Source organism: Panthera onca, chromosome D4 (genome assembly GCF_046562875.1).
Source record: "Panthera onca isolate mPanOnc1 chromosome D4, mPanOnc1 haplotype 2, whole genome shotgun sequence".
NCBI lineage: Eukaryota > Metazoa > Chordata > Mammalia > Carnivora > Felidae > Panthera > Panthera onca.
This window is the reverse complement of record NC_138351.1, coordinates 71692110-71719050: the sequence shown is the minus strand read 5'-3', so window position 1 is coordinate 71719050 and position 26941 is coordinate 71692110. Positions and strand designations below refer to the sequence as shown.

The following is a 26941-nucleotide window of genomic DNA, read 5'->3' as shown; positions in this document are numbered from 1 at the left end:
AGTCTGTTAGAACTTTGGAACCGGGCAAGCAGCGTTCATCAACCTGATATTTCACTGAAGAGAAGAGAATTTAACGGGGACCTAATTGAAACTCATACACCATGTCTGTTACATCACACCAGCTTTGAGGATTCTTTTTTTTATTAAAAAGCAAATCAGGGGGTGCCTGGGTGGCTTGGTCGGTTAAGCATCCGACTTCGGCTCAGGTCATGATCTCACGGTCTGTGAGTTCGAGCCCCGCGTCGGGCTCTGTGCTGACAGCTCAGAGCCTGGAGCCTGTTTCAGATTCTGTGTCTCCCTCTCTCTCTGCCCCTCCCCTGTTCATGCTCTGTCTCTCTCTCTGTCTCAAAAATAAATAAATGTTAAAAAAAATTTTTAAAAAAAGCAAATCAGGCTTCACATTATGGTTGAAATAGATCTACTAAGGACTTTTTTTTTTTTTTTTTTTTGGTCAATATACAAATGAGTTTTGGAAGAAAGTCTACAGTAAAAAATTCTCTTTTTCTCCCTCACTCCCTCCAACCACAAAAGTAACTAGGATCTTTACAGTGAAACAAATTCATATCTGACGATTTTTCCTTTTAGCTTCCCAAATAAGCCTTGAGGTTTGTCTAATACCAAATTATTGCAATAAAGTGATTATAATTCCCAGAAAGTCTCTAATTAAACTTCTGGTAACTGCCATATTTCTCCTAATATTCCCAGCATAAGTTTTAACCACATTTTGTTCGTCATAAGTGAGTTAGGCAGAGCTGAACTCAACATTCTTCTGTGGTGTTAAATAAATACCGTTTTACTTTAAACTTACATGTGTATGATTTCTAAAATAGTCTCATATATATTTGTCTTAGTTTTAAGCTCTTTCCTTCCTCCCTTCCTTATTTTTTTCGTTCTGTAGTCATTTATTTTTAGGTATACATTTATGGTTTACCTACTCTTTTACTAAAGTATTACTTTTTGCATTCTTTAGCATGTTGAATTTAAAGTTATTTTTAAGTATATTACTATATTAAAGTAATATATATTTCATGCATTTCATGTTTTATCACCACTTAGAATATTAAATATCCTTAGGTCGGTGGCTACAAACTGAAGAGTCTGAAATTTTTCATTTTTTAAAAATGACTTTCAGGGGTGCCTGGGTGGCTCAGTCAGTTAAGCATCCAACTCTTGGGTTTCGGCTCAGGTCATGGTCTCATGGTTTGCGGGTTCGAGCCCCACATCAGACTCTGTGCTGGCAGCATGGAGTCTGGCTCAAGCTCTCTCTCTTACACACAAAATAAATAAATAAATAAACTTTAAAAAATAAAAATTAAAAAATTAAAAATTACTTAGACTTTTATCAGAAGAATAAGTCCCATAAATGATTTTTTTGGTGATGGTGTTGTTTACATATGGTCCTATAGGAAAAGGAAAGATACCAGGATGATATTTCTTATCCCGGCCCCATAGAATGAAGTTAAAAGGAAGCTTAGGATAAGAGTCTCTGACCCCTGAATTTGTTTTAGGAAAGCCATTTATTTTATTTCATATTTTTTTAAGTTTATTTATTTTGAGAGAGACAGAGTGAGAGCGCGTGCGCTCACATACAAGTGGGAGAGGGGCAGAGAGAGAGAGAGAAAGAGATAGAATCCCAAGCAGGCTCTTTGCTGCAGGCCTGCAGTGGGCTTGATCCCATGAACCAAGAGATCATGACCTGAGCTGACTAAGAGCCTGCCTGACCTCAAGCTCAACTGACTGAGCCACCCAGGCGCCCCAGGAAAACCATTTAAAATGCAAAATTCACTTGGATCCAGGGCTGTCTGTGTTATCCTTAACACCATCAGGGAACAGACATGTGGGATTATATTTTTCAGGTCACTTCAATGCACTATTTTTAATTCTATTTTAATATCACTTTTGGCATACTTAGATTTCTCTCTGTCTCCAATAGAAGAGGTTAAAAGGATCTTGTCCCATTTTTCTTGACTCAGAAACCACAGCTGCTTTGACCAAGATTCAAAATGAAACTTTTTCCCCTTTCTTCTTACAAAATTAGACCATGAGGAACTGCCTGTGTATAGGCGCATGTGTGTATATTTAATACTGTATTGTATACTACATATAACGCTATTGTTATGTATGTTATGTTTACGTTTACATATGCTATATGTGTATATGTATACTTACAACATATATATATGTATATTTACTATATGTATCAATAATATATTAAGTACTGACTGTCCACTCCTGGAAAGTATATTTCTGATGACAACTGTCTCCCTTTGGAATATAATTTAAGCTCATTTTCACATGAAAATTCACATTTTCTGTGCCAAAAAGCAAAGTATAGGGGCACCTGGGTGACTCGGTTGGTTAAGCATCTCATTCTTGGTTTCAGCTCAGGTCATGATCTTGCCGTTTTGTCAGTTCAAGCCCCATGTCAGACTCTACGCTGGCCACACAGAGCCTGCTTGGGGTTCTGCCTCTCCTCTCTCTGCCACTCCCCCATTTGCACTTTCTCACTGTCTCTCAAATAAGTCAATAAACGTTAAAAAAAAAAGCCAAATATAAACATCACTGTTTTGAAAAGCCAACTGACTTGCTGATTTTTAATCTTAAGATTTTATTATTATTGCATATGAGTATAATTTTTGGCATGCTGTCAGTTTCTAGGGGTGTAGTCTTTTTTTCTTTTGAAGGTAAGGTGCTGAAAAAAATGTATGTGCAAAACAGTTTAATTCATCACAGCATCTTGGTTTCACTGACAGAATTTATATTTTTACCTTATCATACACACTCATATATCCTCTGAAGCAGAGTTTTATACCTTTATTGGTGGAAGATCCATGCCTCCGATTAACTACTGTGATTAGCTGTTTGGAGGTACCTTTTCCAAATAGATGATAATTTTTTTGGAAACTTGACATTCAGAAAACCCATTTTAAACTCAGCAACTTTATAATATGTTTGTGCAAAGCCCTGTCTAGAACTCTGAGATCTAGCAACAAAGAATAGATTAATTTATTCTTGGTGAGCAAAGGTATTTATAGTTTGAAGTTTTAATATACAAATGTTTTTGTTATAACAAGTATCTTGTTTCACTAAGATACTTACAATTTAAAGTTTTAATATAACAAATGTATTGAGAATATTTGTTTCTAAATAAGCATTAATATCTATGATATCTTCTGCCATCTCTTGATTTGATTCCTGACTTTTTGTCAGAGGGTGTGTAAAGGAGCACTTTTGCAAAAGATGTGACTGGCTGTTTCTGCTTAAAAACTTTGACCTAAACCTCTTGAGATGACCGCAAATGCTTTATTGCTTATTTAATGTTTATAGTCATACCAATAAAAAAGAGATGCCATTACCCAGAATATCCTGCTCCGTTGAGCTTCAAGTGCATTTCTAAATTTTTCAGTCATATTGCTAGTTATTTCTGCCGTACTGATTTTTATTAACAAAAACCCAAAACCTAAATGGAAAGTATGCTGAGATTCCCCAAAGCTACTTCCTTGTGTTCTTCTATATTTAAATTTATGCAGACACGTCTTGATAATTTTAGTGGTTTCCTCAGTTTGTAATGGTTTTAGGACTCATGCACATGACACCAGTCAGTTCACATAAGAACATGCTCTGGATGAATTCATCTTTGGGTCACAATCTAAAATCCCAACCCAAAGATTTAGTCGTGGCTAGTCTGCCCCATCTTCCCTCTGCCAAATGCAACCAAAATTTATTGAAGAAAATGCAAGTTCATGTCATATTTGAAGCTATTTCTTGTTTGGTTACCGTCCCACCAATTAGCAAGATTTGGATAAATGACAATATTCAACTGGATGTTGTTTATAAAAAGCATGTCTAACACAAAATGACATTAAGAGGTTTAAAAGTAAAAAAAAAAAAAAAAAACCCTTCCCCATAAATACCATAAATCATGGATAACTATACAGGAGAAATAAAATATCTAATAACATGAAAAAAGCAACTTAAATCATCATCAAAATGTAAATTCAAATAACAGTGCAATTCCATTTTCACTTTCAAATTGAAAAAATACTTAAGTGATCATTATCAGTAGTGATGAGTGCGTAGTAAGAGCAATTCCATACACTACTGATGGGGCTGTAAGTTAGAATCTTTTTTATGTATTTATTTTGTTAAGGATTTGACATTCTGTATTAATGGCTTTACATTTTCCATTATCTTTAGATCTATAGATTCAACGACTCAAATTCAGCTGTTCAGATTCAACTATTATCCCAAGGAAATAATCAGAGCTGTATACATAAGTTTATGTAGCAAATTTCACATCAGCAATATTTATAATAGCTAACAAAGAAAAGCAACCTAAATGGCCAGTAGTAGAGGAGATGTTAGATCGTTTATGGTCTGTCAATGGCATATAATATTTTTCTTTTCTTAAAAACCATGCTGGTTAGCAAGTTGGAGGATGATTTGGGAAATGCTTAGGATATAATGTAAAGTAGAAAAATCAGAATACAATATTACAAGGTCAATTCAAATTTTTATTGAGTTAATGTGTGTTGTTAAGAGAGGGGGGAAACAACAGAATGTTTGGGTGATAGCATAGTGCAAGCAGTAGATATGTGCAAGAGAATATTTTCACAATTCAGTAGCTTTCTTACGACTGAAGGTTGATGTACTTCTTTTCAAAATAGAGCATGTTGCTTCCGACTCACAAATGCTTTGTTTTTACCCGTGCAGTACCTTGTCCAGTAGGAGAATTCTCTCGTTCTGGATTAACACCCTGTTACCCGTGTCCTCGAGACTACTACCAACCCAATCCAGGGAAGTCCTTCTGCTTATCTTGTCCCTTTTATGGAACTACAGCCTCCTCTGGTGCCGGATCGATCACCGACTGCTCCAGTAAGAAGATACACTTCATTTCTTACGTAATCGCGCATGTTGGAGACTTGTGTTTGTCTTGTGGTAGCCGTGATTCCGAATATTACTATTCTCAGTGGATGTAGGTGTCGGGACTTGCTAAATTGTCCTTTGGGGGGCTTTTTGATGACAGTGACTCAAAGATTCTTATTTTGGGAGCATTGAACTTGATAACTTCCACATCTCTAAGAGTCTAGGATTTAGTTATATATGCCATCCATCTATATGGTCTCTTTTTTACTGTTACTAAAACAAAATATGTGTGACTTTACCCACTTTGATAACCAGAATATTGACTATCATATTTAGGTAGAGTCTACTTACTGGCAATATCTACGGCACACTAATTGGAAAATCTAATGTTTTCTTATTAATCTTATTAGGTTTTAGTTCAACTTTCTCAGCAGCAGAGGAAAGTGTAGTGCCCCTTACTTCTCCTGGACATATCAAAAAGAACTATGAAGTCAGCAGTCAGGCAAGTCCCTTTTATACTTCTAGAATCTTCTCCAGTGGAATGTTTGGAAAACATGATGTCATTTTACATGCCACACTTGGGGAAATTGCCAGATTTGAAACCTTAAGTAATCGTCTCATGGATATTGTCAATGAATAATAGTATTTACTTGTGACTTCTAATAAGAACTTTAAAAAATGCAGTATCAGAAATTCTGAGTACCAAAAATTGGGAATTTTCCCCAGCAATGTCTGGCATCGAGAATGTGTGGGTAAGGGGAACCTCTAAATTCACTAATAACTAATACTTATCACAAGCATAACCCATCATTTGAGTAAGGGGCATTTGGTTTAGCCAAAGGCCTTTTTTCTGATTGGCAGGAAGAGTTACTCAACTTTCATGAAAATTAGTTAAAATTTTTGTCAGAGAAAAAAAGAGATTGTTTATTGGAATAAGGTATAGTTTTTTAAAAATTAAGAGATAGAGCTCATGAACATAACTAGATAAATTGTTTGGTAGATTTAGCCATTACTCTGAATAGACCTTGCCCAATGTCATGATAAATTCTTTGGCTCTAAGTATTTTTAAGGAGGATACTAAGGTTGTATTTCTTATTTCAAGTTTCTGCAGTCTCGTCCAAACTTGTCAGGGCTTCATAAGCCACATTTGAAACTGAGCCCAGCAGACATAGAAATTTGTAATAATAACCAGAGAAGTGACTACCAACCCTGGAGAAGTATTAGAATCCTCTGGCCAAATTTAAAACACATTGATGCACAGATCCCCAACCTCCAGAGGTTCTGATTTAGCTGGTCTGGGTGGGAGCCCTATCCTGTGTACTTTTAAAACACCTCAGATGGTTTCTAACATGAAGGCAGCATTTGAAAACACTAGAACATCACTTAAGGATAATATATATCATATATGTCCAACGTGGCAGGCACCAACATGATGCAGGCAACAGTCCAGCTAGCATTGCGTGAACTCACCCAGAAACAGGAACCTAACACTGCAAACATCAAACTCCCTAGTCAGGATTGCTTTGAAGTGATTGTTTTGTCTCTGATAGATTTCTTTTTTGCCACCCGGTAGGTTTTCCATGAATGTTTTTTAAACCCTTGCCATAATAGTGGAACCTGCCAACAGCTTGGGCGTGGTTATGTTTGTCTCTGTCCATCTGGATATACAGGTAACATAGAGGAATGCAACTTTTAATATACGTTTCGAATGAAATCATTGTGACTTGCATATCAGACTCTGGGACGCTAAAAATAAACCCTGTGAGATACATTAGACTGTATCAATGCACAAAAATTTGATTAGGCTTGATAAACCAAGGTGAAAAAAGTGCATAAATTACAAATTACAGTTTTCTTTGCACATTTTAGAGGAAGAATAACGAATCATCTTCTCTATGAAAAAGTTACATCATAACTCACAATTTAAATAGGAATGCAGTTTCAGAGGCCATGGCCAAAGCTCCATTCTAACACAAATTAAATGTATGATACTCAACGTAGAACAATTTGTCCAGCATAAACATCTTTAAACAAACTCCAGTTTCTCTCATTGGCCTCACACTAGTGGAAGTTTTTGTGAATAGCTGTGATTTGTTGCTTTGTTTCTGTCTTTCTGGAAGCTATGCCCAGAAAAACAATATGGCTTTGAACTTGATTACGCAGGAATTATGTAAGAATTATGTTTTCTTGCAGTTTGAGTCGCATTCTAGTTCAGTCCAGAAATACAGTTTTTGAGAGGGAAGTGAACTATATCTTAAAATTATAATTTATTTAAAATAGGTTGGTATTTTCTCCTAGAAATGTAGTTTTTGCATTTTTCCCCACTTTATGAAGCCAACATAAAATATCTTTTCAATGAGGAAAATGGTATTGAAATAAAAGAATTCACCACAAAATGAACAAAAGGCCCAGGCCTATCAAGAATATGGCATTCCACTTATTTCAACTTGTGTGTATGTGTGTGTGTGTGTGTGTGTGTGTGTGTGTGTGTTTCAATTTTCACAAAAATTTTGTCCCAACATTCCATAAGAAATAATGGATCTTATCCTAGAATTTTATAAGCGAGTAGTGGTTGAGCAAGGGCGTAATATAGAACAGTGGTTCTCAAATTTTAATGTGCATCAGAATCATTTGGAGGGCTTCTTAAAACACAGAGTCCTGGACCCTAACCCAGAATTTCTGAATTCAGTAGATCGAGGGAAGTTTTGATCATTTGCATTTCTGTCTCATTCCCAGGTAATTGCTTATGCTATTGGTCCAGGGACCATTTTGAGACCCAGTGGTGTAGAGGAAGAACATGGGTTTCTGGCAGAGCTAGCCCACCGATAGCTTGTGTGCATCCTATGGAAAGATGTATCCTCACTCTAGAACACCTGGTATAGGAGCTGAGATCTGGCAAGACTTGGCCCCACCCCCTCTTCTCAGCCAGTGGTCTTGGTGGAAAGTATATATGACTCTGTGCTTTTCACTTTGGAGTTAAGCTAATTTCTGGCTCCATTTTATGCGCCCAGGTCTTCCCCCTCACCCTTCCCACCACCAACCTCTAACTTGGGATTTTCTATCTTTTATGTATTTTTATAAGGATATCTTAAATCTCTTTAGAAAGAGGCAGTGCTTTCATTAAATACTTAACTAGACGGTAGCACTTAAGGAATATTGCCCTTTCCTTCATCACCACTGCTCCCTATAAATTCAGATGATTGAGAGAATTGTCTTTAAATGATCATGGTTCTGTTTCTGTTAATCCTTCCTTTGATTGTCCTTCAGTGTTTGGTTTCCATTTTAGGCTTAAAGTGTGAAACAGACATTGATGAATGCAGCTCACTGCCATGTCTCAACGGTGGAATTTGTAAAGACCTAGTTGGGCAGTTCGTTTGTGAATGCCCATCTGGTTACACAGGTAAGAGGAGAGTTTGTTGTCTTTACAGTATAAACATTGAAATCATTGAAATTTCATTGCTGGAAATCAAGACCACAAATAGCATCTTACACCTGTTCGAATGGCTATCATCAAAAGACAGGAGGTAACAGTCTTGGCAAGCACATGGAGAAGAGGGAGTCTTTCTTGGTGGGAATGTAAACTGGTGCAGCCTCTAATGGAAAAGAGTATGGAGGTTCCTCAAAAACTTAAAAATAGAACTACTGTATGATTCAGCAATTCCACTGCTGGGTATCTATCCAAAGGAAATGAAGTCACTGTCTGGAAAATTTGTTCATTGTAGCATTGTTCACAATAGCCAAGATATGGAAGGAAGCTTAAGTGTATCTCAAGGGATGAATGGATAAATAAAAGGCGATCGATTTATATGTAGTGGAGTGTTACTCAGCCACAAAAAAAAGGAAATCCTGCCATTTGCAATAACACGGACAAAAATGGAGGGCATATGCTAAATGAGATAAGTTGGACAGAGCAAGACATACTGTATGATCTCACTCATATATGGAATCTAAAAAAGTCAAACTCACAGAAACGGAGTGTCAAATAGTAGTTTCCAGGGGCTGGGTGTGGGGTTATCATATATGTCATTTAAGGGTACAAACCTACAACTACTAGATAAATAAGTCATGTTTAAGGACTCGGGGAATAAATTCAACAGAGAGGTGAACAACTAACAAATAATATAAAGTTTTTAAAGCAGATCACACTTATCATCCTAACTATAAATAAATATAAAAATAAATAAGCAAGATATTCACGGTCATCATTTTCCGTCCTATGCTGAAAATACCAGATTTCCTGCTAGAAATGTTTTGCAATAAGTAGAATGGAAGAAAACATTTTACTGCAATATATTTGGCAAAGAGCAACAATTTTTCACAACTATATTAGCCACAATTTCTGATTCTTCTGTTCTTACACCTGAATGGCTTGCTTGAAAACTATCAGTCTTAAATTCCTTTCAGGTTTTCTCTGGGTAAAATATTCTGTTATTCTCTGCAGGTCAACTATGTGAAGAAAATATAAATGAGTGTAACTCTAGTCCTTGTCTAAATAAAGGAACCTGCATCGATGGCTTAGATGGCTATCACTGCACCTGTGTGAAAGGATACACAGGTAAGATGTTTCCATTTTTCCTTCATTGTCTCAAAGTCCTGCAAAGCACCACAAGGTACTACATTTTTTTTTAACATTATGCTATGTTAACATTGACTTTCTGCTTTTGTAACAGTGCTATTATTATCTAAGCAAAAGTCCTTTGAGGAAATTCACCCTGAAGTATTTCAGGGTAAAAAGGCATCAAGGGTGCAATTTAGTCTCAAACAGTTTAGAAAAATGTGTGTGTGTGTGTGTGTGTGCACGCATATGTATGTGTGTGTAAAGGGAGACACGGAGACAGAGAGAGAGAGAAGACCAGAGTTTTATGCGAAGATAAACATTCAAGAAGGAACCGGAAATAAATTGTATAAGATCGTATTGCAAATTGATGCTAAATAAAATGATGTAGTATATATAATTTATAAAGAGAAATTTCCAGAAAAACGACCAGTGAAGGAAAAGGGCAAGGTCAAAGAAATAGTAAAATTTTGAACTAAATTTGCTAGTTTTATCTTTTAACATGATCTCAATTAGATGTCCCTTACTAATGTTAGCTTCAGAAAGTTCTAAGATAAAAAGAGAAGATTACCAAAAAAAAAAAAGAAAAAAGAATGCTTAAATGACTTACAAAAGCCAAAGCTCATTCAGGAGTGGATCTCAAAGCAGTGTGACAGGCCAGTAGTTCTAACAGCTTCCCTTCCAGGAAGGGAATCTCCTGCTTCCTTCAGGAGCAGCATCCTCCAAGGAGTCAACACTTTGATCATGGTTTCGAGAAGGTTAACATTTGGGCTCTTTCCTCGTCCTCTTCCATCCCCAGGCCTGCACTGTGAAACGGAAGTCAATGAATGCCAGCCAAGCCCATGCTTAAATAATGCCGTCTGTGAAGATCAGGTCGGGGGATTCTTGTGCAAATGCCCTCCTGGGTTTTTGGGTACCCGATGTGAAAAAAACATGGATGAGTGTCTCAGCCAACCGTGCAAAAATGGAGCTACCTGTAAAGACGGTGCCAGTAGCTTCAGGTAAAGCCCTAAGTCTGGTGCTTTGCACTATTTTCATTTTCTTAACCATTCAGTCATTCTGCTGTCTTTACCGAGTATTGCTGTGAGTCCCGAGTCAGCCCTTCCCTAATTCTAGCCCAAGAATAGACTACAGTAGACTCTCCCCACCACCTGAGGTTCTGATTCACTAAGTCTGGGGTAGAGTCTAGGCAACCTGTATATTTTAAGTTCCCCTGTGATTCCAATGCACAGCCAGACTTGGAAACCACCGTTCTATACTTGGGAGGTCAAAAGATCAAAGGAAACAGAGTAACACAGAAGCGAATACCCGAAGCACGAGACAAAACCTCATTTTTAAATGTTTTATATTTTAGCTGGAGGTTTTACACTAGCTAAAGTCAAAAGAAATTGTGCAATCATGCTGTCACAGGGCCAATCGACAGTCTCTGTGGTTTTCAAACATTTTTTTTAGTTCAGTAACCCTTGCTTCATAAGAAATCTAATATGAATGTAAACAAGTAAAAAAAATAAATAAAAACCAAACTTTTGTGTTCGGAAACAGTAGTATTTGTAGAGAAGAAACACTTTGTCTTCCTGAGGCAGCTCTTGGTGTGCCAGTGGAGTATCGTTTGAAAACCAACACTCTCCTTCATCGTGATCAAGTCTGCCCTATTTCATCCTGTTACCCACGCAGGGTGTGTGCCTTCTGTAGTACAAATACAAAAAACAGAACTCGTCTTACTTGCAGAATCTTAGGAAACTTTATTGTCCTCAACATGCCACTGTCTCTGTAAGTTTATAAAAGTTAAAAGAAAAAAACACTCTACCCCAATTCCAGCATTTCCCAGTCCTCTTCTGGTTCAGCACCACCCACCCCCTTGTTACTGTCCCCCAACAAAATAGCCAGCACTATCCAGAAGAAATAGGAAGCAAATTCTGCCAGTGAGACTTTCACTCTTTATGTGGAAATGAAATCTTATCAGTGTAGCTTCATCTTTCATAGGCTGTTTACATCTTCTGGCATATAGTGCCTACCCATAGGAAATGAGAAATTTCCAGATAAACACAGAGTTCTAAAGTCTCCCCAGCATCAAAAACAATTGCTGATTACCAAATCTGTATAAATCCTAGATAGAGGAAAGGTGAAGGTAAACTCTCCTAATTCCAAGGAAATGTTAGTTGTCACCACAGTGAACCCGTTTCACAGACAAGGATATTGGACTGCCGTGATGATGTCAAACATGGGCAGATAAAGAGGAGTGAAATTCTAGCCAAAATAGATTTATTGCCAAATGGAGAGAACTCCGTAAAGATTCCCCCCCCCCCCCCCGCCACAATTCCAACTGACATTTTCTCTTAAACCCTGAAACACCATTTATTCTTAGAGGTCCCCGTGTTAACTAACAATGTTAACTATCATGTATTGGACTGATCGTTTTTAATTAAATATTTCAGACATACAGAAGGTTACCAAGAACAATAAAAGTCACACACTCATCACAGCAATTATCAAACCTTAGCATTTTGTCATATTTGATTCACATCTTTTGGGGTTTTTTTAATGTTTATGTATTTATTTATTTATTTATTTATTTATTTTTTATTTTTTTATTTAGAGAGCATGCGTGAACAGGGGAGAGGCAGAAAGAGGGAGAGAGAGAATTTCAAGCAGGCTCCACGCTGTCAGCACAGAGCTCAACACAGGGCTCAATCTCACGAACTGTGAGATCATGACCTGAGTTGAAATCAACAGTTGGATGCTTAACCGATGGAGCCACCCAGGGGCCCCCACATCTTTTATTTTAAAGAAATACCTTCTGAAGATAGTTTTGGAGTCCCTTCAATACACACACACACACACACACACACACACACACACTCCTCTTTTTCCTCAATAGTAACCACTATTCTGAAGTTGGTGAATATTTTTCTCATTCAGATTTCATTTTTTACCACATAAATAGTATATAGTATAATTTTACATATTACATAATTGGTATTATACTATACATATCCTTTTGCAATTTAGGTTTTGTTTTCACTCAACATTATGTGTTGTCAAGGTTGATACATTTGGCTCTAGTTTATTTATTTTAACTGCTGATTAGTATTCCAGTGAATGATTATACCATGGTTTATTTTCCCATTCTCCTTTTCATAAATATTTAAAATAATGCTTATGAACATTCATTACATGTGTCCTTGTGCACTGGTGCAGTGATTTCCTGGAGCACGTTAAGTAGAAATGGATATACAGACTATGGGAATGCAAACTCTCAACTTCCCTTGACAATCCCAAATTGTATTTCTACTCACTATATGAGATTTCCCATTTCATGACACCTATATCAGCATTTGACATTACCAAATATATTTTCCATTCTGACAGGTTTAAATGATTTGTTGCATACCACAGAGACCGTATGGCATGATGATTAAGAACAAGGCACTAGATTGAGTTTAAAATCCTATTCCAGAGGCGCCTGGGTGGCTCAGTTGGTTAAGCGTCTGACTTCAGTTCAGGTCATGATCTCACAGTTTGTGGGTTCCAGCCCCACATCAGGCTCTGTGCTGACACCTCAGAGCCTGGAGCCTGCTTCCAATTCTGTGTCTCCCTCTGTCTGCCCCTGCCCCCCGCTCACACTCTGTCTCTCAAAAAAAAATAAAATAAAATAAAACTTTTTAAATGATATTAATTAATTAATTAATTAATTAAAAATGATACTCCATTGTTTAATAACAAGGGAACTTGGGCAGATCAACCTCTCTGAGCCAGTTTACTTGTCTGTAAAAGGGGAATGATAATAATGCTACTTCATTAAACCAGTAAAGACTGGTTTAATGTATATAAAGGCTTTAGAATGGCACGTGAACTTTTTATATTTTTTCCTAGCACTTCTATGGGGAGAGAACTCCCAGTGTGTACATAATACTTCAACTGGATCAGACCTACTTCCTACACTATTTTTGCTACTACAACACTCCAAATATATGTTGTCTTAAAGAGGTTTAATCAAAGGAACTGAAAAAATAAAGGTGACTAACAAAGTATTGTTTTTACATGGAACATGTTTCAGCATTTCAGAGTATTTTACCCAATTTATTTAAACTAAAAACAAACAAAACCCAATTCACCCATTTCTGCCATCCCACCTCCACTCTGGCAACCACCCATCTGTTCTCTGTATCTATGAGTTTCAGTTTTCAAAGGCTTTTGAGACAATATTGTCATAGATGGGAGACTTCTTCTGATGCCTTTCTATGTGTTAGTAACATTTTGTTTCTTTCAGGTGCCAGTGTGCAACAGGCTTCACGGGGCCATTCTGTGAATTAAACATCAATGAATGTCATTCTAACCCATGTAGAAATCAGGCCACCTGTGTGGATGAATTAAACTCATACAGTTGTAAATGTCGGCCAGGATTTTCAGGCAGCAGGTGTGAAATAGGTATATATGAACTCAGTGTTACTCATAACAGCACTAAAATTATTGATATCATAAAAGTGTCCATTTTTACCTGTTTCAAGCACTGTCTACATACCATAACCTATGCTAAGCATTTTGAATTTACTTAATTTTCATAGCCATCCAGCAGATGAGGTAATATTCTCCCCCATGGCAAAGGTGAGGGAACTGAAGCTTAACGGGGAAATAGAGAAAATGGAACATAGTAGAACTCTTCACATTCTACATGTTTAGAAAGGACGCTTGATTTAGGGGGACTTGGTTTCAGAGTCCGTGACACGAATGAGAATCAGTGCCGAGCAGCTTTCTCGGGACGCTGGAGTCTCTTAGCTGTAGGACTTTTGTTTTGTTGGGTGTGGTATGCAGGATTGGGGCAGAGCTGAATTGCTCATGAACTAGGGAAGAACTAGGGGCTTGAGTAGAGGCGGGATGTGGCCCTTGCAGTTATCCCTCCTCCTCTCCTGCAGCATCAATTACCCCGTTCTGCGGAGTCATCCCATCAGCATATAGACATGCCTTAGTGTCTCTAAGTAAATGCCAGCTTTACTAACTTCCCAATTCCACCTCTCCTTCTAGCTATTCCCTATTTCTCTGCTTCCTGACACTACTGAGTACTCTCCCTATCTTAGATACCCACTGATTATTTTATTTAAAAGAACGTGTTCTATATAAATAATATATATTTAATGTTGAAACTGCTTCTCAGATCATCATATTTACTGAAACGGGCTGCTTTGACAATAGTATTACATGATCTGCTGATCACCTTAGACAGTTGAAAAATGCCTCCCAAGTGCCACAGGCCACACACTTTTCTTATTTGTTGCAGACCAGTCTTCAGGTTTTAACCTGGATTTTGAAGTTTCGGGGATCTATGGCTACGCCATGCTAGATGGGGTGCTTCCACCTCTCCATGCTGTAACCTGCACCTTCTGGATGAAATCCTCTGACACCACTAACTATGGGACACCGATCTCCTATGCAGTTGAGAATGGCAGTGACAACACCTTCCTCCTGACCGATTATAATGGGTAAGCAAAACCATCAGGAAAGCCATACTCTGGATCTTATCCCGGCACCAGGTAGAACTGACACTGGGGATGGGGGACAGAGGAACAAGGGGGTCAGGTGCTCCAGCAGGACAGCAGAGTGACAATAATCAAATAGAACATTTGGGCAAGTTCTGTAAGAAAGTTTCAGGGATAGTACCTTCTGCATGTATTATGTTTTGCTCTTTTCTAAGTATCACTTCATTTGATCTTCATAGTGACCTGAGGAACTCATTTTACAGGTAGCAAAACAAAGTTTCAGAAGGACTAAATGATTCGCCCAAAATCTTACACCTTGGGAGTGGAAGAGCTAAGTCTCAGACTCTGACTCTTAACACTGACACTCTTTCTTTCACATATCAGAGCCTCTGTGGGTTGAAGGATTTCAGTGACATTACTGACCCATGTGAGACACATATATTGAATATGAATCCACCTACAAGTTCAGGTGTACAAAATGATATTTCTTTATTTCCTTTTGGATCAATTAATTCCAACTGCAGGGCCCCATCTCTCTGGGCTGTCAGAAAGGCCATCCTCAGCTGTCTCTGCCTTCTTTTTCTATTGAGCACTTCCCTACCTTAGATTTTTGCAGATTGTCAAAACCCCACAGAGCTGTGTCAAAGAGCCACAGACTTGCCAGCGCTTTTGTCATCGGTCCTTTGTCCACACTGCTCTCCACTGGGCTGTGAACTGCCCCGGCTTCCGTGGCTCCTTCAGAATCACAGCTCTTTGCTGCGTGGAATCCTTACCTTCAATCTAGACAGATTCTGTGGTGTCCTTTCTCTGTCTGATCCTCCCAAATTTCTGTCCTGTTGCTACTGAGCAGGTTGCTGGCCCCACAGAGCTCCCTTCCCTCTCAGTCCATGGGACGCTCACTATTCTGGTGGAAATCGCCCTGTCCTCAAACCCTATTCTTCTTAGTGGACCTGAACTTTCAGAAACAAAAAAAACCCAAAACTCTCCTGAGGCAAAATACATATAAAGAGAGAATCTGTTACCCCCTTGAATAGCAGAAGGAAAAGGGGAAAACACAAAAGGGAAACAATTAATATTATAAAGATACCATTTTTTTCCACAAACGTCTTTGAATAGGGACTAAGAAGATGCAGAAAGAGATATTTAACGGATTCTTATCTTCCTTATGAGTTTTCCCTAATTTTTTCTTTTTCTCCAATTGCTTTTGAAGATAGTGTACTTTAAGCTGCTTATTATCTTTGACATTCCCCAAAGTGACATGGTTGTTGGAACCCTCTTGTAGTTGGTCACCTTTGTTTCATGCCAATTATGCTTTCTTTTGGAGCGACATACGTTGTCTGCCCTGTGACAGCTTCAGCAGCCCAGAGACAGAACTTCTTTCTGAGAGTCGTCTGAAGCTTGTTCCTGGTCTTAGGAACATCCATTCAGAAGGAAGGAAACCAGTCTGACGTTTGTACAACTCTCATTCCTTCCATTCTTGATTCACCGTCTCCAGGACAGACAGTCGGTGAATTATCTCACATTGTATCAGCTTCTCACATCATCCTAAGACTTCTTCCTACCCCTTCATGTGTAAGAAGCATAAATTAATTTTCAGTGAACTGCGATAAAGTATAATTTGTAAACCAAATCTGCCTCAATGAAATATGACTAAATGGAAGAAAAGAAGTAATGTTTTTGCTGGAAGTGCTTAAAGAACAAAAAAAGAAAAAGAAGAAAAATAGCAACATGTCTTACAGATGAGATTACAACATATGACTGATGACTCTATTGCCTGGAATCTTTTCACAGCTGGGTTCTTTATGTGAATGGCAAGGAAAAGATAACAGACTGTCCCTCCGTGAATGATGGAAGTTGGCATCATATTGCAATCACTTGGACAAGTGCTAATGGAGCCTGGAAAGTCTATATCGATGGGAAATTATCTGACGGTGGTGTGGGCCTCTCTGTTGGTTCAGCCATACCTGGTATGTCTTAGCTAAAGGAATGTAATTCTGTTTGACGCCAGACGTGCGGGTGCTTAGATGAACATCAAGTTTGCTGGTTTTGTTGTCCTTGGTTCTACACAAAGGTCAACAATTATCTCTCGATTTCTACTCCCTGATTATCCAGACTGTGAATTATTAGAAGCTTTTCCTAGGTGAGCTGTGGGACTCCCTGTGTAAGAAATGCGACTGGGGACTTAGAGTAAGACTAGCAAGATCCATGCTGAGGGAACAATGGATGGCTACTAAACTGTCTTCCAAGGAGGAGAGGAGTTGCTGGTGTGTTCCATTTGCTTGTTTAGTTTCATGATCATGTACGTAGTATACAAGTATATCCAATATATAAACTGGAGCACTGGTAATAGTATATCTCTTTAATGTCCTTTTTCAAATAGAACTCAAACTCTTTTCTAAAAGTACCTTTTAAAAGGTATTCAGAGAGTTTTTTCTTGAAGGAATGCAGAAGTATTAGGTGATACGGGGTTCTCAGTATTGTACGGGGCAATATGCTTGCTCTATCTGGATCCTTCTATGACATATATAAAGAGGAAAGGTTGGAGGTTCCCTGTAGTAAATAAGGAAAAATTAAAAGTGTTTCAACAGGAAGTGGCATTATTATCAGGTGAAGTGGGGTGTTGTTCCCTTTTTGTGTTTAAGTATTCTTATGTTCAACTATCTCTTCTCTGGATAGTGGGATTGCAGGTGGCTTTTATTTTCTTTTTTATTCTCTTCCCATATTTCATAATGAACATGTATTTCCTTTATGGTAAAAAAAAAAGGATTTGTATATTTAAAAAAAAATAAACCATGATAAAAGAGAGAAAGTAGGTTAAAGGAATAGGAGAATAAAACCTGAAAACTGTAATAGTAGCCACCCAAGGAGATGGTTGTCTGCCCACATCAGTATAAATGAATTTGAGTCCATAAAAATTGCAGAGCTCCAACTGACAGAGCTTAGTGAATAGATGGCTTCAGTTTGGGTGACTAGGTCTATTGAAGAGTCTCTTAGCTGAGAAAAGAATTTTAGGAAGAAGGACAGTTATCAGAGCAGAGGTTAGGAGTGAGGTAAGATTTTAGATCTGATTTTAGACATACTGAGTTTGAATTCTAATCACAGGAATACATGCAGCTAAAAACATAGGCTTTTGCCATTTTATATCAAACTGACAGAGTTGTTTTTAATGATGGGATGTGATTGGCAAGGATTCAGCGTGGCAGACACTGTTAGAGATTGCTGATATGAAAATTGATACAGCCTTTCTGGGAAGCCTTTTAGAAACTTCCGTCAAGAACCTTAGAGAAACCCTGTGCATACAACCAACAATTCAACTACCAGGAATCAGATTAAAGGAGATAATCAATGATCTGAATAAGTGCTTATGTATCAATATATTTATCTCAGTGAAACTTTAGCACCAAACTTGGAAACAACTCCAGTATCCAATAAGAAATGGTTAATAATTAATTAAGCAAATTAGGAACTGTTGTACATTCATTAAAACTCATGAAATGAGAGCATGTTGAAGAAGAAAAGCAAGATTCTTTTTTAGCTCAGTGTTGAGCGTCTGGCTCTTGATTTTGGCTCAGGTCATGATCTGATGGTTCGTGAGTTCAAGCCCTGCATCAGGCTCTGTGCTGACAGCTCAGCACCTGCTTGGGATGCTCTCTCTCTGCCCCTTTCCCACTCACTCTCTCTCTCAAAAGAAATAAATATACATTTATAAATGAATTAATTAATTAAAAAAGAAGAAAAGCAAGATTTGAACATTGTATATAGTATGATCCTTAGTTGTGTGTATTAAAATCTCTCTCTCCCACACATACAAATATACTAAAAAAATAATAAAAATAAATCCTAGAAGGAAATACACAAAACTGTTAAATGTTTTTTTCTGGGTTAGTAGAATTCCTTATGCTTTATTTTTCCCAATCTCCTTCTGTGCATGTATTAATTTTTAATGATTATTGTTATAAGAAAAGGATATAGTTTGGGAAGCCTTGAAAGGGGGTTCTTCACATACCAATTGGCAGGCGAGTAAGATTAGATGGGGAGATTGTTGAAGGAAGGAGCAAGGAGGCCAGGGGTGGAAGCCTGGGTGCATCAGCACCTTAAGAGGCAGGCAGACAAGAGAGATGAATGAGCAGAAAGGTTCGAGGAGAACCAGGAGAAGATGCTTTCATGTTCACCAAGTGGAATCAGCCTGGCTCCTGGCAGGAAGGTGAGGAGGGTAAACTGACGAGAATTTAAGGAAGGGACTGTTTTCAAAGGCGTGGTCAGGATTCAGAGAAGCAAAACATGACAATAAAACATCCATGACTAGCAACAATGGAATGGCACAAGAAGTAAACTCAAAGTGGCAAGGAGTGGGAGTTGTTGCCAGAACTTAGGCAAACCTGTGATGCCGGAGAGAAATCACCCAGCAGAAACCATGACATTCGATAGAGGAAAACAGCCTCCTCCAGCCTTTTGCCTGGGACAAAGGCATCCAGGAAAACTAAACTTTTCTCTCATCCCACTTTCTTGCCTGGGCCGGTCCTTCCATTGGCCAGGGATAAACAGAAGCCAGAGGAACAAGGCAGCCAGGTGGTGCCATCGATAGGTGTCAACCTTTGGGGGCACAAAGCAGAGATGAGAAGGGCGGCAGGTGTCTCTGGAGGAGCAAACACAGACCATCCAGTGCGTCTAGGAAGGACAGTTTAATAGAATGAAATGTTCAACCGCAACGGATGATACAGTGAAATCACCAGAGGAGAATATTAAAGACTTCCCATTGAGTTTGGTGATTAGGTAGGCCTGGCAAATGTAGAAGTTACCTTGGAATTGGTGATAGAAATAAGCACTGTAGGCTTAAGAAGAAAACAAAGAGCAGCTACTGGAAGCTTCTGGTAATTTCCCGGAAGAAAGGAGGAAAAATAGGACTTACTGTTGACACAAAATATTACATGCATATTGTTTATATGTGTGGTTCTTAATAGTTAAATATTTGTAAATCTAATATTTAAACCTTCTCTGACTCTGTTCTAAGTTGCTTTATATAAAATACTGAATTTTTCCTTATTGGTAAAACACACAGTAAAGGTAGGTAATTTGACTTTTCAATAATTTTCCCTGATACGTTTATATTGGCAGTGCTTTAATTAATTTGGCATTTCAAGACTAACAGACATTAAGGTCAATTTTCCTCCCTATTTCTCTTGTCTCTTTAGGTGGTGGTGCATTAGTGCTTGGGCAAGAGCAAGACAAAAAAGGAGAGGGATTCAACCCAGCTGAGTCTTTTGTGGGCTCCATAAGCCAGCTGAACCTCTGGGACTATGTCCTGTCTCCACAGCAGGTCAATTGCATTTTCAGTGTATGACAGTAATGAGATACAAAGGTACAAACCTAGTACAACTGTGAACAGACTAATGATGCCATATCTTATTGCAACCTCTGGGTTTTCAAACTTGACCACCGAGATCATTTGATGCTACTACGGTCGTAGACTAAGCCAGGCAGAGGTTATCTACAGTGACCTTCAGCGAATCCCCTTTTTGGTTTCTCGGTGATGTTTTTTAAGTTTTATTAGACATGATTATTTTAGGATGCCTTGTAATTCCAGGACTGTAGGGACACCCCCTGGTGGTCTAGTGGTCAGGATTCGGCACTTTCAAAATTGTAGAGAATACTGCTTCAAATTCCTCTGTTGCAGAAATTGAGGGCTGGCACAAGATCATGCATAGAGATTAACAGATGAGCTAGAGTCCAAAAGCCTGGAGTAAACTCGAAGTGGCAAGGAGTGGGAGTCTGGAGTCCAAAAGCCTGGGTTCAAATCCCAGTTCTACCACAGACGTGTAGTGATTATTTTGAACGTGTTACCCCATCTCTCTGAGCTTCAGTTTTCCATATCTGTGAAAGATGAACAAGCAAGCTTCAGTTTCCTTATCTGTGAAAGATGAGTGAATAGCATAGTACATAGTAGAGTTTCGTCAGGATCGAACACAACACGGCGTATACAGTCATGGTCTTGTTTGGCACAGAGCAAGGGCTTCATAAATGTCTGCCCTTATTACAGTGGCAGAACTTGCCTAGACCTCAGTTTACCTGCCTCTCAATCAGAGACAGAAAACAGGAGGATGAGGAATGGGGAACCTCTACAATGCTTCCACAAACTGTGAAGCTTTACACGAGAAATTCTATGTGTAGAATTTCAGGATTTCTGGCAACTGACGTATTTGGGAGAAGGAATGATGGGATGGAGGAGAGAGAGGGAGGGAAGAGGCTTACCTGTTACCCCTGAAATCATACTGTACAAAAGCCTCCTTCCCTTTACCCTCCCCGCTAAAATCTGTGAATGTTTTCAGTAGGACTAAATTAAGACATAATAACTCTGTCACATTGAGACAAGTAAGGTTGATCTAAAGACGTGTGTTTAAACTTTCAGGTGAAGTCACTGGCAACCTCATGCCCAGAGGAACTCCGTAAAGGAAATGTGTTAGCCTGGGCTGATTTCCTGTCTGGAATTGTGGGGAAAGTGAAGATCGATTCCAAGAGCATATTCTGTTCTGGTTAGAATTTCTTTCTTCTCTACACTGCCATCCCTTGACCACTCCCGAGACTTTATGACAAAAGGAGACAATTCAAAATTCCATGTTGGTCAAATAGTATGTGCCTGTCAGTCTGTTGTTTAACTACGAATTCGTCTTCACTCTAACCTTTATCCAAAGGATTCATTTTTTAATTCTTAAATACATGCTGTATAAGAGAGTACCAAATTCATCATGGAGGAAACTTGGACAATAGTAAAAGAAGATGAGGAAAATAGGACGAGAGGAGGGATACAGTTAATTTTTGAAATGCCACCAAAGTCCTGTCCTCCTGTTTGAGATGGGGTACTCTCTTGACTCCATACTTCCTAGCAGCCGTCTAGCACAAGGAGTAAAGCAACGGACATTATAACCCATACACTGAATAATCAAAGTCTCAATGATTGTAAAATTCAGTGTATGTAAAGAAGTTCCTAAAGATGTCCTAGAATTGGGGCACCTGGGTGGCTCAGTTGGTCAAGTGTCCGACTTCAGCTCAAGTCATGATTTCACAGTTTGTGGGTTTGGGGCCCATGTCGGGCACTGTGCTAACCGCTCAGAGCCTGCAGCCTGCTTCAGATTCTGTGCCTCCCTCTCTCTGCCCCTCCCCTGCTCACACACACACTCTCTCTCTCTCAAAAATAAACATTAAAAAAAAGATGTCCTAGAATTTGTGGGTTTTGATAGATTTCATTAATATTCCTAAAATACCACTTCTTCCTTTCAAAAAAAATAGTGGGGAGCCTGGGTAGCTCAGTTGGTTAACGTCCGACTTCTGCTCAGGTCAAGATCTCACCGTCCATGAGTTTGAGCCCCGTGTCAGGCTCTGTGCTGGCAGCTCAGAGCCTGGAGCCTGCTTTGGATTCTGTGTCTCCCTCTCTCTCTGCCCCTCTCCCACTCTCTTTCTCTCTTCCCTCTGTCTTTCTCTCTCAAAAATAAACATTAAAAAATTTTTTTTAAAAAATGTTCAGCTGATCTCTGCTGAAAGAGGACAAGTAGTTGACTCAAATAGTTTTTTTGAGTAAATTTGCTTGTCAGTGATCTGGTCACGTGTTACCTTGTTTTAGTGTCAGTGGAGTGGCCTTTGGATGCTGCACAACACATGATTTGAAACTCTTGACCTAGCGATGCTGTTACAATGTCGCTGACGAGCTCTGCGCCTTTGTTCTTTGCCGTCAGATTGTCCATCTTTAGAAGGAACGGTACCTCATCTGCGAACTGTATCAACAGACTTAAAGCCAGGCTCCAAAATCAGTCTGTTCTGTGATCCAGGCTTCCAGATGGTCGGGAACCCTGTGCAGTACTGTCTGAATCAAGGACAATGGACACAGCCACTCCCCCACTGTGAACGTGAGCTGCCTTTGTTGAAGGCATTTTAGTAGCTCTTGAAAGATGTTGGACCATAAGAAATGTTTCAGGAATGCTGCATAAAAGCCTGGTGCACCACAGTAGCAAATACAGCAAATGTTCATTGAATAGTTCCTTCGTGTGACGAACTGTGCTGGCCACCATGAGGGAAATGGGTGGTGGAAATCCAAAGAGACACCACCTGTGGCTGTACCCCAGGTGCAGCAGGGAACTGGTTGGGAGGGAAAGACAGATCTGCGACCTGGAGTCCAAAGGGGGACGGGTTATGGCCGGGTGGGAAATAGGAAAAGATCCCTTGAGTTGGGTGCGTCCATTCATTTCTTTATTCAGCAATTTTAAAGCACCTACCATGTGCTAGACACAGGTCTATGTTCTAGGGATGCAGCATTGGAAGAAAGTCTCTTTCATGGAGTTTCCATTGGAGTAGGAGAGACAGAAAATAACAAATATTTTTTAAGTTATAATAAATAAGAACAACAAGGGCCACAAGTAAGTAAGGACTATGGAGAAAAATGAAGCAAGGCAGGGAAATACAAAGTGAGGGATTGGGTGGAGGCAGACTGCTGCTTTAGGTAGGGTGATCAGCAAAATTTCTCCATAGTATCTATTCTCACTGACTTACATATTTATCTGTGGCTTGTTTCTCTACTCCCACTAGATAGTAAGCTCCACAGGGCAGGAGTTTATCTCCGGTTCGTTACTGCAACGTTAGCGCCTCTGGCAGTGTCTAGTAGGACCTTCGTGAATATTTCTTCCTAACGAATGAAGTGCATGCCCACTCTGAGCCAGAGAGCACGCTAGATGCCGAGGGCACGGGCATGTCTGCTGCCTGCTCCCCCTCCTAGCAGACTCTCCGTCTATGTTTGTGTGCCATGAAAAAGTCATGCTTAACTGAACTACTAGTTTAATATAAACAGAATGTCCTTTGAGCATGTTTCTCCTAACGTAGTTCTGTTCTTCCTGGTCACGTGGCAGGCATTAGCTGTGGGGTGCCACCCCCGTTGGAGAATGGCTTTTATTCAGCCGAGGACTTCCATGCTGGCAGCACAGTGACCTACCAGTGCAACAATGGCTACTATTTGTTGGGTGATTCGAGGATGTTCTGTACAGATAATGGGAGCTGGAATGGCATTTCACCATCATGCCTCGGTGAGATAAATCTTGGCAAGTACTGTGTGCGTTTATTCCAGCTCCATGAGAGAGTCACCCCAAATCCCTGAGGCTCTCTTGTGACATTCCTTTGTTAACTTCATCTCATCCCAAGACACCCTGGACAAGCCATAGTGACCAAGCAGCTGTCCCTAGAGGTGCCAAAAATGTTTTAAATTGTTACCAGGCTCAACATCAAGACTATTTTTATCTCTCTGTTCTTCTACTTACCCACCTACAAACTGGGGAAATAGGTTTTTTGTACTGTATGTAATTAACATACAGTGCAATATTGGTTTCAGGAGTAGAATTCAGTGATTCATCACTTACATACAACACCCAGTGCTCATCCCAACAAGTGCCCTCCTTCGTACCCATCACCCATCTAGCCCACCCCCCACCCACCTCCCTCCATCAACCCGTAGTTTGTTCTCTATCATGAAGTGTCTCTTGGGGTTTGTTTCGCTCTCTTCTCTTTTTCCCCCTTCCCATATACCCATCATTTTTGTTTCTTAAATTCCATATATGAGTGAAATAATATGGTATTTGTCTTTCTCTGATTGACTTATTTCACTTAACATAATACACTCTAGCTCCATCCATGTCATTGCAAATGGCAAGATTTCATTCTGATGGCTGAGTGATACCCCATTGTATATATAAACCACTTCTTCTTTATCCATTTATCAGTTGATAGACATTTGGGCCTTCTCCAGTTTGACTGTTGTTGATAATGCTGCTATCAATGTTGAGGTGCATGCACCCCTTCAAATCTGTATTTTTGTATCCTCTGGGTAAATGCCTAATAGTGCAGTTGCTGGATTGTAGAGTAGTTCGGAAATCATAGCTTTGATTGCGTAACTGCAATGTGATCATTATTACTGTATTTAAATTTTTTGAAAATATATACGGTGTTATATGTTAAGCGATGTGTAATGATTTCAATATAAAAAAATGCTTAATACATAAGAAAAATCAATCAACTTCACTACCTGTAAGCTGTCTTCATTTTAGATGTCGATGAATGTGCAGTTGGGTCAGATTGCAGTGAGTTTGCTTCCTGCCTGAATACAAACGGATCCTACATTTGCTCCTGTATCCCACCCTACGCAGGAGATGGCAAAAACTGTGCAGGTAACTAGTACGTGTGTAATTGGGAGGATTATTAATTTTTTATGTTTTTTAAAAACACAACACTATTTTCAAGTTCAAAGGACAGGTGGAGAAGATAAACCATCTTTAAAAAGACACATAAGTAACGACTAAAGGAGCTTTACCTTAGCGCTGTGCTATGCCCAGCTTCCCAGTCTCTGAAACACAAAAGCCAACTGTATCACCAGAATATTGAAGCAATATCTGCATGGTATGAGAATAACAGAGGGGATTTAGGACTATAATCTGGCCTCTAAAGCCTCAATCGGAGCAAAGAAGATACTTTGCCATCGGTATCTTTCCTCTGCCTCAGCCACACAGAATTATATTGTTGGAAAAAAGGGACATCTTGCCTTATCACATCTCTGTATTTTGTGGTAACTTTGATAAAACGAGCCCATCCCTCAACCCACTGATGTCTTTCTACATTTATTGAGAGAGAGCAACTCCCAGAAAATAGTAAAACAGGAAGTGAAGAGGAATTCTCAAAATCAAGTCTTATAATGGCATTTACTTTCTCAGAGGCTTTAAAGTCCTTGACTTACATAGCCATAATAACCTTTAGAAAGATTGAATCAATGTGTCTTCCCCTTTTGAGAATTTGAGTATTATATTTACTCCTATCCAACTCTAGCCCCAAATATCCCTTTAACTTATTTCTCTCCCTAGAAGAGGTGACCAACCTCAAATTTGTACGTAGGAGGGGTCTCTGATCCATAGCCTGTTTGGAAAGGGAGTTTGAGAACTTTCCTCAAATATGCTTAGGTATTGCCTTTACATCAATTTGAGAGAAAGTCAGTTGCGCTTAAAACGTAGGTATGAGGGGCGCCTGGGTGGCGCAGTCGGTTAAGCGTCCGACTTCAGCCAGGTCACGATCTCGCGGTCCGTGAGTTCGAGCCCCGCGTCAGGCTCTGGGCTGATGGCTCGGAGCCTGGAGCCTGTTTCCGATTCTGTGTCTCCCTCTCTCTCTGCCCCTCCCCCGTTCATGCTCTGTCTCTCTCTGTCCCAAAAATAAATAAAAAACGTTGAAAAAAAAAATTTTTTTTTAAAAAGTAGGTATGAGGTTGGGCGAGGTAGGAGGAACTAACGTTCTTCTAATAAATGCCCTGGTACCACCGCTACTTCCCCAACAAATAACTCCCTTTGCAGCCAGATCAATTTTGTATATTTTTGTTAGTCATTGATGTTCCAAAATATTGTTGTTTAAATGCCTATTAAATATATGTTCTGTGGGTTTGCCTAGGTGGCTCAGTTGGTTGAGCGTCCAACTCTTGATTACGGCTCAGGTCATGATTCCAGGGTTGTGGGATCAAGCCCCGCATTGGGCTCCATGTGGGGCCTGCTTAAGAATCTTTCTCTCTCTCTCTGCCCCTCCCCCATTCACTTATTAGCTCTCTCTCTCTCTCTCTCTCTCTCTCTGAAAAAACAAACAAAAACGTTCTGGTCTAATGTCCGGCATATCCCAGACCTCCATGCATCTCCCTTCAAAAGTTTTTTTCCAAAAAATTTAACTGGTACTTTAACGGTAGTGAAACTCTTTTGCTGTGAGACCTTGCGTGGTTGTGTGAACACCACTTATTTCCCCACAAAAACTTGTTCTTCCTTTCAAGAACCTATAAAATGTAAGGCTCCGGGAGATCCAGAAAATGGCCACTCTTATGGTGAGACTTATACAGTGGGCGCCGAAGTCACATTCTCGTGTGAGGAAGGATATCAGCTGATGGGAGTGACCAAAATCACATGTCTGGGCTCTGGAGAATGGAGTCATCTGATACCATATTGTGAAGGTATGTGTAGTAAATTCACCATGTTCGTGGCATTGGGCAGCA

The 26941-nt window shown here is 39.3% G+C and overlaps 1 protein-coding gene across 2 annotated transcripts in view; it reads left to right on the top strand.

Moving 5' to 3' along the window:
* SVEP1 (sushi, von Willebrand factor type A, EGF and pentraxin domain containing 1) overlaps positions 1-26941 on the top strand; it is a 205318-nt gene that overhangs the window by 110567 nt on the left and 67810 nt on the right. For both annotated transcript variants that reach the window (XM_078436599.2, XM_078436598.2), the window contains exons 19-33: positions 4714-4875; positions 5277-5368; positions 6440-6536; positions 8153-8266; positions 9308-9421; positions 10221-10422; positions 13692-13849; positions 14697-14898; positions 16687-16862; positions 20088-20212; positions 21302-21425; positions 22623-22793; positions 23787-23960; positions 24975-25094; positions 26723-26899. In XM_078436599.2, the coding sequence (XP_078292725.2) occupies positions 4714-4875; positions 5277-5368; positions 6440-6536; positions 8153-8266; positions 9308-9421; positions 10221-10422; positions 13692-13849; positions 14697-14898; positions 16687-16862; positions 20088-20212; positions 21302-21425; positions 22623-22793; positions 23787-23960; positions 24975-25094; positions 26723-26899 (2208 nt within the window). The remainder of the gene's footprint in view (positions 1-4713; positions 4876-5276; positions 5369-6439; positions 6537-8152; positions 8267-9307; positions 9422-10220; positions 10423-13691; positions 13850-14696; positions 14899-16686; positions 16863-20087; positions 20213-21301; positions 21426-22622; positions 22794-23786; positions 23961-24974; positions 25095-26722; positions 26900-26941) is intronic.